The sequence below is a fragment of the Mytilus trossulus genome, unplaced genomic scaffold, assembly GCF_036588685.1.
Source record: "Mytilus trossulus isolate FHL-02 unplaced genomic scaffold, PNRI_Mtr1.1.1.hap1 h1tg000261l__unscaffolded, whole genome shotgun sequence".
Lineage (NCBI taxonomy): Eukaryota > Metazoa > Mollusca > Bivalvia > Mytilida > Mytilidae > Mytilus > Mytilus trossulus.
The window spans coordinates 601,637-615,994 of NW_026963321.1; the positions used below are offsets into that span (position 1 = coordinate 601,637).

Genomic DNA, 14,358 nt, shown 5'->3' on the forward strand with positions numbered 1-14,358 from the left:
TATTCAAGTTATTTTTTTATTTTATTTAGTATTACGAAGGGGATATTTCAACGAAACTAAGTGATAGGAAATGTGAAAAAGAAATATATCAAGATGTATAACAGTCAAACGAGTATCCGAGTACTTAAACTGTTCTCGATTACTCGACCATTCGAGCGAGTACTCGTTGCCATCCCTAGCGTATATCAATAACTTCTTAATGGAACAATTTAAATAAATAAAATTAACAGTGTAACATTCAGTCTAACAACAAGTTATGGACGTTGCTATTATATCTATATATCTATATAGTACACTTAAAGGACATTTTTTTTAATTAACAGGAAATGAAAACAAAGTTAACATGGAGCGTAAGATTCTATTTTTTACGTCAAGCTTGTGTTTCATTCAGTTTAAAATTATTTCTTAACATCTTGTCCGGAAAAATGCAGTAATCGTTGAAAATAATAAACTCATTATAGATACCAGGACTAAAATGAAAGCGTTCGTGATCGCAGAAATAAAAGGAATACTGTAACGGGAGACTTTTTTACGCAGACATCGATTAAGAAATATACACATACAATGAAATCGATACCCACAATTCCCAAATGAGGAATATACCTACCCAGATTGAGATAAAACGGAATTCACGAAGTAATATGATTTCCGAAACACTCGGACGAGGCAGTAAAGAATACATAAGTCCATCTCAACCACTTCGAGTAAACGATGCAAATAAGATGGAAAATTCTTACACTATAACAGGTACCAAATGAAAAAGGGTAAAAGCTTGTTACTGCTGATGGTTAATTCGACCCAATTAACGGGAAATAACATTTGCTCGTTACGTCAATATTCTTAAGGAGACACTTATAGAGATGAAACTGTTATGAAGACATTGTATGCTTATTTTGGATGGACAACATTAGCTTAAATTTACCATGAAATATATAAAAGTCAGTTAATGCAAATAACTGTCAACTGACTATATATATTTTCGGTACTGTGACTTATCTTTTTAATATTTCCTTGCTGATCACCTTTGCTATTTGATTTTTATTGATATATAGGACAAAACATCAACAAACGACAATAACTCATATGAGGAATCCACAGAAAATGTTTACCATGCTGATATATTTGCAGATCTTGTCTAGCTAATATTTTTATGCAAGTTTTTGGACATCGTCATTCAGTGACAGCAACTATCTACTATACGAAGTCCTACCAGATTTCACCCATATATATATTAAAGGGCTTGGTAATTTCCTATACACTCTATGAAGAATTCGGAAGAGATTTTCTTAAACAAAAACCTGGCTCGGAATCTATCTATAGCAATTTTAAGGATAATAAACAAAGCTTGTATTTTACCCGTATGTCCTATATTTAGCCTGTTCGATTGTAACAGTTGGTATACTCATCGGTCAATTTTTATAACTAGATCCCAACGCAAAGGATTACATTGCGGTTCCATTTCTCGTATTTATTTTCAGCGGAGACAAAGGTTATTTCAAACCTTTGTTTAAGTGTATCAAATTTTGAACCGGGTATCTTTGATAGGTTTCAACTATAGACAGGTGTATTTAAAGTTGTTATTGAAGACCTGTTGGTGACGTTCTGTTGTTATCTGTTTTGTGGTCGGATTGTTGTCTCTTTGATACATTCCTCATTTCCATTCTCAATTGTATTAGATAAAAGTTTTAACAATAGTACAAGATCATGTGGATTCACATGTAAAAAAGTCTTATTTTTGTCGCAGTTTTTTTGAATGTATTGGTTAGTGATATGCATTTTTAATTGACATCTGTAATACATTTATGGTTTTGACCATCGACGGTGTGTTCGTTTGATCGTTCATTTATTGACCGTTTTGGAGAATTATCTTTTAATCGGTTTTTTTTGTTTGTTTTATATTATTAATGCCACAGCTGTTAAGTTAAAGTGATGTGTTGCCAAATGTTAAGGTATCGCATTGAAAGATCATTGCAGTTCTGTTATTCAAATAAGAACACAAGTGTCACCTGTTATCGGGTATTGTGTTTCTACAGACACTCAGTATATAAGAGGATCAAACATGAACTGTAGGTTCACACTTTTAAAAGTTAATTCTTTTCAGACAGTTTTCAGCATATCATAGATTAGATATAAGGTCGAACTATCGTTAAAAGCTCAATAATTGTATAAAATTCCATTATATTGCCAACGATGTGTGAATAAAACAATCCGACATAATATATAAAATGTCAAAAATAGTGATACAGCAATAAACGTTGTGTTATTATAGTTATCACAATACAAACACATAGATATATAAACAAATGTTTACCGTGACACAATAACACTATGACGGATTTATAAGTACAGAGCCACGTCAAATGCAAGAAAGAAACAAAAAAGAGCACATAGAAAAGCACACTAGCAAAAACAAAAGACAGAAATACAGAAATTATCATAGAACAAAAACACAACGACGGGATGTACAACTATAGAGCACCGTTATATGTAACTAAGAAACACACAAAGGCATACAGAAAAGCTTATTAGCAAAAACGAAATACAAGAATACGAAGATTAGCAAGAAACAATTCCACAATGATGGGATGTATAAGTACAGAGCTACGTCAAATGGATACCACCAAAAGAACAAACTATACTGAAAATCGCCTTACATTATGATTTTTTACTCTAGATGTTTTGTAAAAATATTAAAAAACAATGGAATTGGTTATCATATGTTTCAATTCAATCAAAATACATTGGAGCATCTGAGATAATTCTGGTTTAAACCGGAGTACCTGAAAGTACCCCGGTTCTCACTGGAGAACCTAAGATCATCAGTTATACGCTCAAAACCTTAATATCACTAAATTAACAATGGAGCACCTAAGATCATTAGTTATACACTCAAAACCTTAATAGTACTAGATTCTGATTCAAACCGGAGTACCTGAAAGTACCCCGGTTTTCACTGGAAAACCTAAGATCATCAGTTGTACACTCAAAACCTTAATATCATTAAATTAACAATGGAGCACCTAAGATCATTAGTTATACACTCAAAACCTTTATAGTACTAGATTAAACATGGAGCCTCTGAGATTTACACTAAAGCATCAGAGATCAACAAATTTACAACGGATCACCTAAAATCATTCCTTTTATACTGAATCACATGAGATCATCTAGGTTTTGTGTGTATAAGTGCTTCTCCGTCTCTCCTGTTTCCTGTTTTATTTACTTTTCTAGTCTCACTTTTGCATTAACATTGTAAGTTTTTCTCGACTGCCAGTATGAGTTTGAAAATGTCTTTGGTATTTTTCGCCTCTCTACTTATATTTTTTATAACATTAATGTCAGCAGATTATACTAATGATTTTTGAAAAGGAATCCCAGATTAACAGTTTTCAGGTCATTAGGGTGAATCAAACCGATGGTGTTGATAAATATTTTACCTCGTGTCGCCTAATTGGTCATTATATTATCATTCTATTGTTCCATGTGGAGAAATATTTAATTTGATTTCAATTCCACTTCATTTCTGAAGGGAATTGATGTCCTTAGATTAATTTATTTATAAGTAGTTTTATAGAGTTTAATCAAGATAAGAAAAATATAATTCTACAAAGTTTGTTCATAATATCTATTGTCAATATATCATATATAACCACTTGATTATAGATGTGTGTCGACAAAAAAATGAACGTATGCAAAAGCTCAATTTATCATATTTTGTATATAAATGGTGAAGGTTTGGCTAGACACAAAAATAGGTTCAACCTACCATTATTTTTCTTAAAATGGCTTGTACCATTATATTGTATCTAAAATTTCATTTCTATGAATGTTGAATTGTTGTCTGGTTTTTTTTTTTGCACGTCTGTGTTCTGTTATTGTGTTGTTTTCCTCTTAAAGCTCTCGGTTTAAGTTTGTAACCCGGATTTGTTTTCACCCAATCGACTTATGACTTTTGAACAGCGGTATACTACTGTTGTTATCATACTCTATACAATGATTGAGCATAGAATAAATCACTATTGAGATCCAAATGATTTTCATATTCTGCTTAGACAATGCACTAATATGATGTTTAATAATGATGGTATAAATGAAATGTCGATATGAGTTGAATTGATTTATTCATTATCGCCATTCTATATATATATTTTCTTTCTGTGACGTATTAAATTTATATTAAGATCCATTTTGTTACATCTTGTGATCAATTTTATTTGGCAATCGTCAATGGCAGTCAGCAGGGTTAAAGAACATCAGTTGTTCGACCTGTTAGTCAAATGCGTTTTGTTTAAATATACTTTTTCACTTTTTTTTGGTCTTTTGGAAAATGTTGTTTGTGCTGTTTTTAGACCCTTCTACAACGAAATTTGTTTGACATGCACACGTATAAAAATTGCGGTTTTTATCCAACGCAATCATAGGTTTAAACGCAGTTTTCAATTTAGACTCGTATATAGATATATATATATATTAAATATCGTATTGTTTATTTTTTATACTAACTCCAGACTGAGCTTTCATCTGAAAATTAACAACGAAACCACGAAGGACAAACCATATTTTGCTGTTGTGACCACCTTTGCAATCGAGGCAAAAAATGAATCAATGTATACTTTCTATTTTCTAGACTTCTGATATTTTTTTAAAATAATGTGTGTGGTCCCTTTATATCAAAACTCATTTTTGTATGTTATGAGCAAGCTCTAATAACTTCTTTTTTTGTGTGTTTAATGACTTTAAAACTTACCTAAACATATCACGTGCTTTAAATTATTAGTTGATAAAACACGCGCATATTCAATAAACTATCGGAATAATGTATACTGACGATCACTTCATTGAATTGAATAAAATCTTTACCAAACCTTAACATAATCTGATTATTCTCCATTCTGGCAATTGACCAATTACAGGCATATTTCTAAAAAATTGACAGATGGTAATTTGCCGCACAGCTGCGTTAAAAATTCAGGCAAATTTATTTGACTCAGGACTGTTCTTTCGAACTAATTATTTTTACATATTAGGTCAAGACAAAAATCAAACAGAACGTTTACCTTGAAACAAAATGAATCATAACGAAAAAGAAATTGATATCATAGCTAGTTCATTACCGATGCAAATCAGACTGATCAAGAAACCAGGGTACTCTAATTACATATCAACGGGTTCAAAATGTGGTCATGTGAACATGTAAAGTTAGATTAAAACAAGGTAACTATGTGACTACACAAACTAAGCAGCAAAGTGAGATTGACTGACACAAGGTATGTGGCTACACAGACTTAGCAGTAAAGTTAGATTGACTGACACAAGGTACGTGGCTACACAGACTTAGCAGTAAAGTTAGATTGACTGACACAAGGTATGTGGCTACACAGACTTAGCAGTAAAGTTAGATTGACTGACACAAGGTATGTGGCTACACAGACTTAGCAGTAAAGTTAGATTGACTGACACAAGGTATGTGGCTACACAGACTTAGCAGTAAAGTTAGATTGACTGACACAAGGTATGTGGCTACACAGACTTAGCAGTAAAGTTAGATTGACTGACACAAGGTATGTGGCTACACAGACTTAGCAGTAAAGTTAGATTGACTGACACAAGGTACGTGGCTATGCAGACTAAGCAGTTAAGTAAGATTGACACAAAGTATCTCTGTGATTGTACACGTTACAATTGGGATATTGGTTATGTTAGAAGGTGATTTGTTATTGTTAACATCTTTGGTTAAGTCACTAAACCATTTCAAGAATAAATCATACGTCCCTCTTCCAAGTTACAACCAACGATAGAAAAAACAAAAATATATGGGGTATCCATCTATGACACAAAATCAGTTGCTCTTTTCATTACACGAGATTTGACCTATGGATCAAATTCATGCACAGAAGCAATTTACCGTCTTGTTGGAATACAGTTGAAAGTTTATGCCTGACAGCTAATGATAATTAAATTTTCTCCCCAAAGAGCAATGACAGATAACGAAAATGACCAATCAGACAACTGGCAGAGAAATATTTATTAAAGCCATTTGTGTGAAGTCCCGTATGTACGTGAACTGAGTCACCCTGAGATTTACAATTTTGAATTCATCAACAAATATAAAGTATCATACACAAATGCTATTTAAATTGTTCTAAGCATCTAATTTCATAATTAGTTAATATCTAAATTGTTAATACATTCTATTTCGAAATGGTGAACTAATTAATTTTCAGATTTTTACAAATGTTTAGGAAAATTGGGATACAAGAAATGCCTTTTTTTAAGAACAATTTCATGTTGAAGACATGGTTTTTTGTTTGTTGTTTTTTTTACATATTCACACTCTTCGTGACTCAGTTGCTATATAGACGTTATATTGTGTTTTAAACTTCAAAATGGCATGACCTACTCATTGATATGCTAATATACGTATATTGATCATTGTTTGAAATGTTGTATAATGCACTTATAAGTCTGTTTTGATATAGAATTTTGATTAAAATGTTGAGTTGAAATGTTTCATTTTCTAGGGATCAAGGTAATCAAAAAACGGATGTACGACATATGTTGTCTTTATCTATACAAGATAAAGCTGACTAGGAGTTCTGCGGAACGCTGTTTATCACCTGTAATTGTTTCAGACATTAAAAAAATATAGTATTGACCTTGAAAAATAACCTTTCCAATTAACCAGTAACGAAAATATGGAAAACGAAAACTCTAAGGATTCCATCTCTTGGTAATGAAGCTTTTATCCCAGTTTTGAAATTCAATGAAAGTTTGACACATTTAGCGATGTCACAGAAAGTAAAATACGACTGCATATAAATATAACAGCACAAATAAGACAAAATGATAGATCCCTTTATTACGAAAGGAAGAAAAAAATCACATAATATATTAAATATTTAATGATTAAACCATTATACCAAAAGTGAACCAACATATGGACAATATCAACGGCAAGTTTCGGGTTTCCACAATAACAAGTTGGTTAATAAGTCAGCAAGTATCATAAATCAATTACAATGCTAATATTACTGATCCGAAACACAGGTTACTCCAAAAATATACCAATACGTACAAAACATGCAAAATGAGAACAGGCAACAAAGAATAAAGCAAAAACTACCTTTACAAAAGTACACGAGTGTTGTACTCAGTTATTTTCAAATCAGACAATCAAGTTGCAATGGTGAATTTAAGCTGCTTGTAACATGTGAAAATTACATTGAGTGCTATTATTGAAACATGTGACATGTAATTACAAGTTGCTGAAGACACGGTATCGTCGATAGTGGTATTCTCTTTCTCTATGTCTGTCTTGTTCTGGCTTTCTGGGAGCTTTGTTGGTAATTCCGTGTACATATCAAGCCATATAAACTTAGACGAATTGGGTTCAAGACACTCCACTGGCAGACGGACGTATGAAGAATGTAACAAAAAATCGTAAAACTCTTCGGAACATCCGAACTCTTGTGTTTTGTTGACAGAACATTGGATTCCATTAATCATACGGCTGAAGAAATAAAACATAATATTAACAGCATCGGCATTGCGTTCTTAAAAAAAATATACTGTTAACGTCATTTATTTGCCAATTATTCGAATGCAAAAGGACGATTGAAGTTAAAATTAGCATTTATCTAATGTACGTTTGATTTTATTTGAGTTGTTTTTTTGTGTTTGAACACCACTTTTAAGCACCACTTTTTTTTATATATATATATATGCTATTTCGTGGCGGCCAGTTTTTATCGGTAGAGGAAGCCAGAGTCCCGAAGATAACTACCGATAAGAAAACTGACAATCCTCGTAAATTGAGATTGAAGTGGAGTGCACCTGCACGAGCGGGTTTCGAACTCACAACTTCAGTGTTGACTGCTGTCTGGCTAGTGATCACAATAGTAACTACGTAAACCAGTCGGTCACCGAGGCTCCCATCCGTTTGAAAGTCAACAATTTTACCTATGATAACTGTTTACACCACTGGGTCGATGCCACCTCTAGTGGACGTTTCGTACCCGAGACGAGGGTATCACCAGCCCAGTAGTCAGCACTTCGGTATGAATATCAATTATATGGTCATTTTTATAAATTCCCTGTTACAAAACTTTTAATTTTCGAAAAAAACTAAGGATTTTCTTTTCCCAGTCATATATTTGCTTAGCCGTATATGCATACCTTTTTGGAACTTTGGGTCTACAATGCTCTTCAACTTTGTACTTGTTTAGCTTTATAGCTATTTTGATCTGAGCGTCACTGATGAGTCTTATGTAGACGAAACGCGCTTCTGGAGTATTAAATTATAAGCCTGGTACCTTTGCTAAATGGTTAAAGTGTAATTTTCATTGTCGTAAGCTGAAAGGGAAAACGGTAGTATTTATTCTGCCTTCGGCTACAATACTAACGTTTTCTTAATTTACCACTTTTTTTAAATTAACCTGAACAAAACAGTTATGTGTGGTTTTAACACTGTATTATTTTGTTTTAAAGATTGAAGCAAAATAGTATCATGACCAACTTCCAACGGAGATCGTTTATGTTATCCAAGCCACCGTCATTTTAAACCAAATTTATGATATTTAGGGAGTTTTTTCAAATAATTCTCTCGAAAATTTATGAATGGGGTTCAAAATTTATATTTTAAATATACAAACTGCATTTATTCATAGATAAATTAAAAAAAATATTAGTAAACCCTTACAACCAATCACGGCGCTTTTAAGTTGACTTCCTTCGCCATCCTTAGGTACACAAAAGGCCAACCTAAATCTGGGAAAATGTAATAATGCTATTTTCCTTATAACTACTTTCAATAATTTACTTTAAATATACATTAACAGTTAAAAGTCCATACCTGCAAAATTGTTGCCATGAATAATCTGGCGAATCTGTATACACTTCCCATACATCGTCTTCAACAAGTTCGTAAGTTATGCAATTCCGGTTGACATGAAAAATCACATCTGTTTGTTTTGAACCAATGCACGTCATTCCATCCTCGAACACTGATATAAACAATTTTAAAGATATTCCTGTATTTTACGATAACTAATGAAAATCCAATATTGATAAGGATGCTACCATTTGATTTTTATGGGGGGCTAGGATGAAAAATATTGACATGCATTTATTTTAATTGTAATCTTTGTCCTGCATTTTCATTTTCACTCTATTCGGTCCTGCGTTGCTTGTTTTGACTTTTTAATTCATTCTGACTTTTTTTTACATACATTATCATCTGACTATTTTTATGGCAAAGTGTCTCATCCTGCATTTTTTTTACTCAAAACTCCTGTACTTCTAAAAAAATTCATCCTAGTCCCCCCTCCCATAAAATGGTTGCTCCCTAATATATAATTTCGTTATGGTATTGATAAACCTATACCTCGGTCTGAAATTCGACAAACATTTTGTTCATTCATTACCTCTTTTCGGCAATCTCAGTTTGAAACAATGCTATAAATATCCACATGTATAACAAATACATTGCTAAAAACTTTGGTGGAAACATAGCAATGTATGAATGTTGCAAATAATTCTGGTGTAAGTTTTGGTGTGTAATTTTGATATAAAGAAAAGTCATCGAAGGAGAAAAAATAAGTACTACAAATAACAAAATATGCACTGAATTCAAATCGAAATCAATGCATACGTATTTGTAAATTGTGTAATAAATTCTGCAAAATTCGGATATTGAAAAAAAACGTTACGTATCTTTATTTAAAATAATAAGTAGTTTCAGGTCTTTGACTTACCATTTCTGTTTACACACGTACCAATAATGAATGATTTAAATGCTTCGATGTTCATTGAGGTAGGTCCATCATCCCGGTAACCTGGACAACTGTCTGTGACATTGCCATAACATTCTATAAGTTTGGTCATGATTCTAAGAAAAAAAATATTTAAAAAAAAACATGTATTTCAAAAAATTAAAGAATCCAGGATTATCTTTCTTAGGGTTTTCAAATATTAAGCACAGACTAAAATTCGAGTACAGACATTTTTTATATTGCAAGATCACCCAATTTAAGTGATTTAGGAAGAAATATATTTACCACTTAATTGCAAGCATGATATCACTAAGTCCATGGAAGTGTCATATATGTGGCGATCTAACGGAGGGACAGTATGGGTAAGTATTCCTTCCTATCTAGGGTTATCAATGATGCAGAACTGTTCTGTGGAATTACCAACGAGGCAGAACACATCCTTATGATTACCAACGATGCAAAACTGCTTTCAATGATTACCAACGAGGCGGAACTATTCTCTGTGATTACCAACTTGACAGCACTACTCTCTATGATTACCAACGAGGCAGAACTAAGTATAACGTACTGTTTATGAATACAAACGAGGTATAACTACTCTCTAAGATTACCAACGAGACAAAACAACTCTCTATGATTACCAACAAGGCAGAACCACTCTTGAGGAATACCAACGAGACAGAACTAAGTATTCCCTAATCTCTAGGATAACCAACGAGCAGAAGTATTCTCTAGGATTATCAGCGAGACAAAATTACTCTCTAGGAATACACACAAATCAGATCTACTCTCTAGGGATACCAACAAGTCAGATCTACTCTCTAGGAATACAAACAAGTCAGATCTACTCTCTAGGGATACAAACAAGTCAGATCTACTATCTAGGGATAAAAACAAGTCAGATCTACTCTCTATGAATACAAACAAGTCAGATCTACTATCTAGGGATACAAACAAGTCAGATCTACTCTCTATGAATACAAACAAGTCAGATCTACTCTCTTGGGATACCAACAATGCAGAATTTACGATTTAACAGCACGAAAACGAAAAGAAGTTTATATTAAGAGCAGTTGTGATTAAACAGAGTCGAACGTTACTAACGTGATATTTAAACAAAAATATCGAAAGCAAACTTACAATGAAATGGTACAACATAAACAACGATTATTAGACACACACCAGTCTACTAAACACAACATACAAATCTTAAGATTTTGAACAAGATCAAGAATAACATAGCAACGGCTTCGTATAAGTCTATTTTTCGAATGGTGGGGTTCGTGTTGTTTATTCTTTTGATCTCTATGTTGTGTCATGTGAACTATTGTTTGTCTGTTTTCATATGTCGCCATGGCGTTGTCAATTTGTTTTCGACTTGCGAGTTTGACTGTCCCTCTGGTATCTTTCGTCCCTTTTTTCTCGTAGTCAGTGACACAATAAACGAGAATATAAGTGTGGGAAATGACCGAACAAATCATGTTTTTATTTTTTTCAGCAAGAACTCTTGATTCAAAAGCTTCCATGTCAGTGGCAACACGTTTTCAACGAATCATGATATTAATGCAAACTCTTGAGATCAACTGTAAAAATATCATTCGACATGAATGCTTTGTTTGTGTTTGTTGTGAGTTTAGTTAACCGTCCACAGTTGAGGATTTCTGTATGTTAGATGGTTTCTTTTGTATTCTTTGTTAAGTAAAATGACAAAGACGCTATCAAGATACTTACCTATATAATATAAATATACGAATAAATATTTTACGATTTAACGAAGGAGAACATGTTCTTACCTTATTTCACACACTGGTGTAAAAATATGACTATAAAAAATGTAGGATGGTGGAGGATACTTGTATATTATGGACTTGCCCAATGCATCACTCACACAGCTATACATAGATACTGAGGCGTCATTACATAGATCATTTCGTAATCCACCATATAGGTCTGTGAAGTAATTATTAAAGATTTTTTTTTACTTATTTCTTCTACGGATTCTTTATGAAATATCTTAACTTTTATTTTAAATTTTAGCTAAACATTTTTGAAATCAGAGATAATTCTGTTCAGAAAGCAAAATAACAGTAATTGAATAATAGCAACCGTACAAGTTAAATAAAAGTAAAATAAAAAAATATTAAAAATTATAAATAATGCAACGGTTTTTTTAGTTTTTTTTATTAACTTCTATTTGATTATCACATGTCAACGATGCCATTAATAAGAATAATACCATAAGATTATATAATGAACAGTAGCGCAATAATATTTGTACAATATTAAAGTATATACAAATGTATTTGAATATCTCAGTGTAAATGCCTATAACTAAAAATACCAACCGTAAAATATTAAAGAAATAAGAACACTTCCAAGAAAATGCATTCTTTAAAGTACTTTTCTAAGACAGTGTTTGATCATATACATCACTTGTCCCTTTATATCAACAATGCTCAATAGTGAATATCATATATGAATTTTTAATGAATTAAAGTGTCATACCTCATTAATTTTTTCCCTCATTTTGATATGAAAATGAACCATAAATCGGATTGCCATAACGTCCAAATAATGAAATAATAATTTTCTCTAAAATCACAATTTGAAGTTTTTGCAATTAATCACAAAAAACTGACCTATCATCTAAACCCAATTTTTCTATTGATATCTTAATTTGGAAGCCATCACACCTGTCAACTACACTTAATATAAACACAAATGGCAGTTAAAAAGTTATTCCGATGTCTAAATTGACATAAATGACTTACGAGTGATATTTTACACCAAATATTTGTCCACATTAGATATTTCTGTGCGAGTTTGTATCAAAATGTGTCCGACTGCATTGTTGCCAAAAAGATTTAAAAAAAGCCAATGACAAATGGATATGATTGTTCAATTTAAAAGCAACAAGTCGGGATACTTGCGTTACATACCTAAAATAGTTCATTCTTTTAGTAAAAGGACAGAAGCCGTTTAAGTACGACCTGAAAGTGAAAAGGAAATCTCTACACTTTTACACGATAAATTTAATTTATATTATAGTTTTACTATAGTATTAATAGAGTCAAAGGTCAGTGGTTTTACACAAACATCCAATCAAATGTGTCACAACTTTAACAGTAAATATCATGCATACATTTTTTCTGTTAAAATAAAATGTACAAAAAAACTAACCCGAACTTATCCCAGTGCTTTAATGACCTTTGGGATTCCTACTTTTCCCCTTGAAACTAACCTCAACTTATATTTAAAGCTTTTCATTTTACCGATGATACTGTTTTATTGTCAGAAACAAAGGAAGACCTTCAAATGCAATTAAATTGCTTCAGTGAATATTGTGATACTTGGAAACTTAAAGTAAATACATCTAAGACTATAGTTTTAATTTTTCTAAAGGACAGCCTAATAATACTAATTTCATTTAAACAGAAACTAAAGGCTCTAAAGAGCCTGTGTCGCTCACCTTGGTATATGTGAATTTAACAAAGGAAGCAGACAGTTGATGACAAAATTGTGTTTAGGTGATTGTGATGTGTTTGTACATCTTACTTTACTGAACATTCTTGCTGCTTACAATTATATCTATCTATAATGAACTTGTTTGTGTAGTTTCAGTGGAAAATGTTAGTAAAAATTTACAAATTTTATGAAAATTGTTAAAAATTGATTATAAAGGACAATAACTTCTTTTTTTTTGTCATTTTGACTTATTTGTTAGTCTTAAATTGCTGCACATTATTGCTGTTTACGGTTTGTCTCTATCTATAATAATATTCAAGATAATAACCCAAAACTGCAAAATTTCCTTAAAATTACCAATTTAGGGGCAGCACCCTAACAACGAGTTGTCCCATTCATCTTAAAATTTCAGGGCAGATAGATCCTGACCAGATAAACAATTTTACCCTTTGTCAGATTTACTCTAAATGCTTGGGTTTTTGAGTAATAACCAAAACTGCATTTAACCTCCATGCTCTATTTTTAGCCGTGGTGGCCATCTTGGTTGGTTGGCAGGGTAAAAAAAACACAATTTTTAAACTAGATATTCCAATGATGATTGTGGCCAGGTTTGGATTAATTTGGCCCGGTAGTTTCAGAGGAGAAGATTTTTGTAAAAGATCATGGATATTTCCGAAAAATGATTAAAAATTGACTATAAAGGGCAATAACTCCTAAATGGGTCAACTGACCATTTTGGTCATGTTGACTTATTTGTAAATCTTACTTTGCTGAACATTATTGCTGTAACAGTTTATCTCCATCTATAATAATATTCAAGATAATAACCAAAAACAGTAAAATTTCCTTAAAATTACCAATTTAGGGGCAGCAACCCAACAATGGGTTGTCCCATTCATCTTAAAATTTCAGGGCAGATAGATCCTGACCAGATAAACAATTTTACCCTTTGTCAGATTTACTATAAATGCTTGGGTTTTTGAGTAATAACCAAAACTGCATTTAACCTCCATGCTCTATTTTTAGCCGTGGTGGCCATCTTGGTTGGTTGGCAGGGTATAAAAACACAATTTTTAAACTAGATATTCCAATGATGATTGTGGCCAGGTTTGGATTAATTTGG

General features: G+C 32.2%; 1 protein-coding gene across 1 annotated transcript; it reads right to left on the reverse strand.

Annotated features, from left to right (window-relative positions):
• Window positions 1-7,004: 7,004 nt before the first annotated feature.
• Window positions 7,005-11,657, reverse strand: LOC134701731 (uncharacterized). Its single transcript, XM_063562879.1, has 4 exons — window positions 11,564-11,657; window positions 9,753-9,886; window positions 8,852-9,002; window positions 7,005-7,510 (listed from the first exon to the last, which is right to left on the reverse strand). Exons 2-4 carry the CDS (start codon window positions 9,880-9,882, stop codon window positions 7,174-7,176), a joined length of 618 nt encoding a protein of 205 aa, XP_063418949.1. The 5' UTR covers window positions 9,883-9,886; window positions 11,564-11,657; the 3' UTR covers window positions 7,005-7,173.
• Window positions 11,658-14,358: the final 2,701 nt, after the last annotated feature.

Coding starts and splice junctions, on each gene's coding strand:
- LOC134701731 (XM_063562879.1), bottom strand. CDS start 9,882: ATGACCAAACTTATAGAATGTTATGGCAATGTCACAGACAGTTGTCCA. Junction 9,003..9,752: donor TACGTGTGTAAACAGAAATG/GTAAGTCAAAGA, acceptor TGTTTATATCAG/TGTTCGAGGATGGAATGACG. Junction 7,511..8,851: donor TCATGGCAACAATTTTGCAG/GTATGGACTTTT, acceptor TTATTTCTTCAG/CCGTATGATTAATGGAATCC.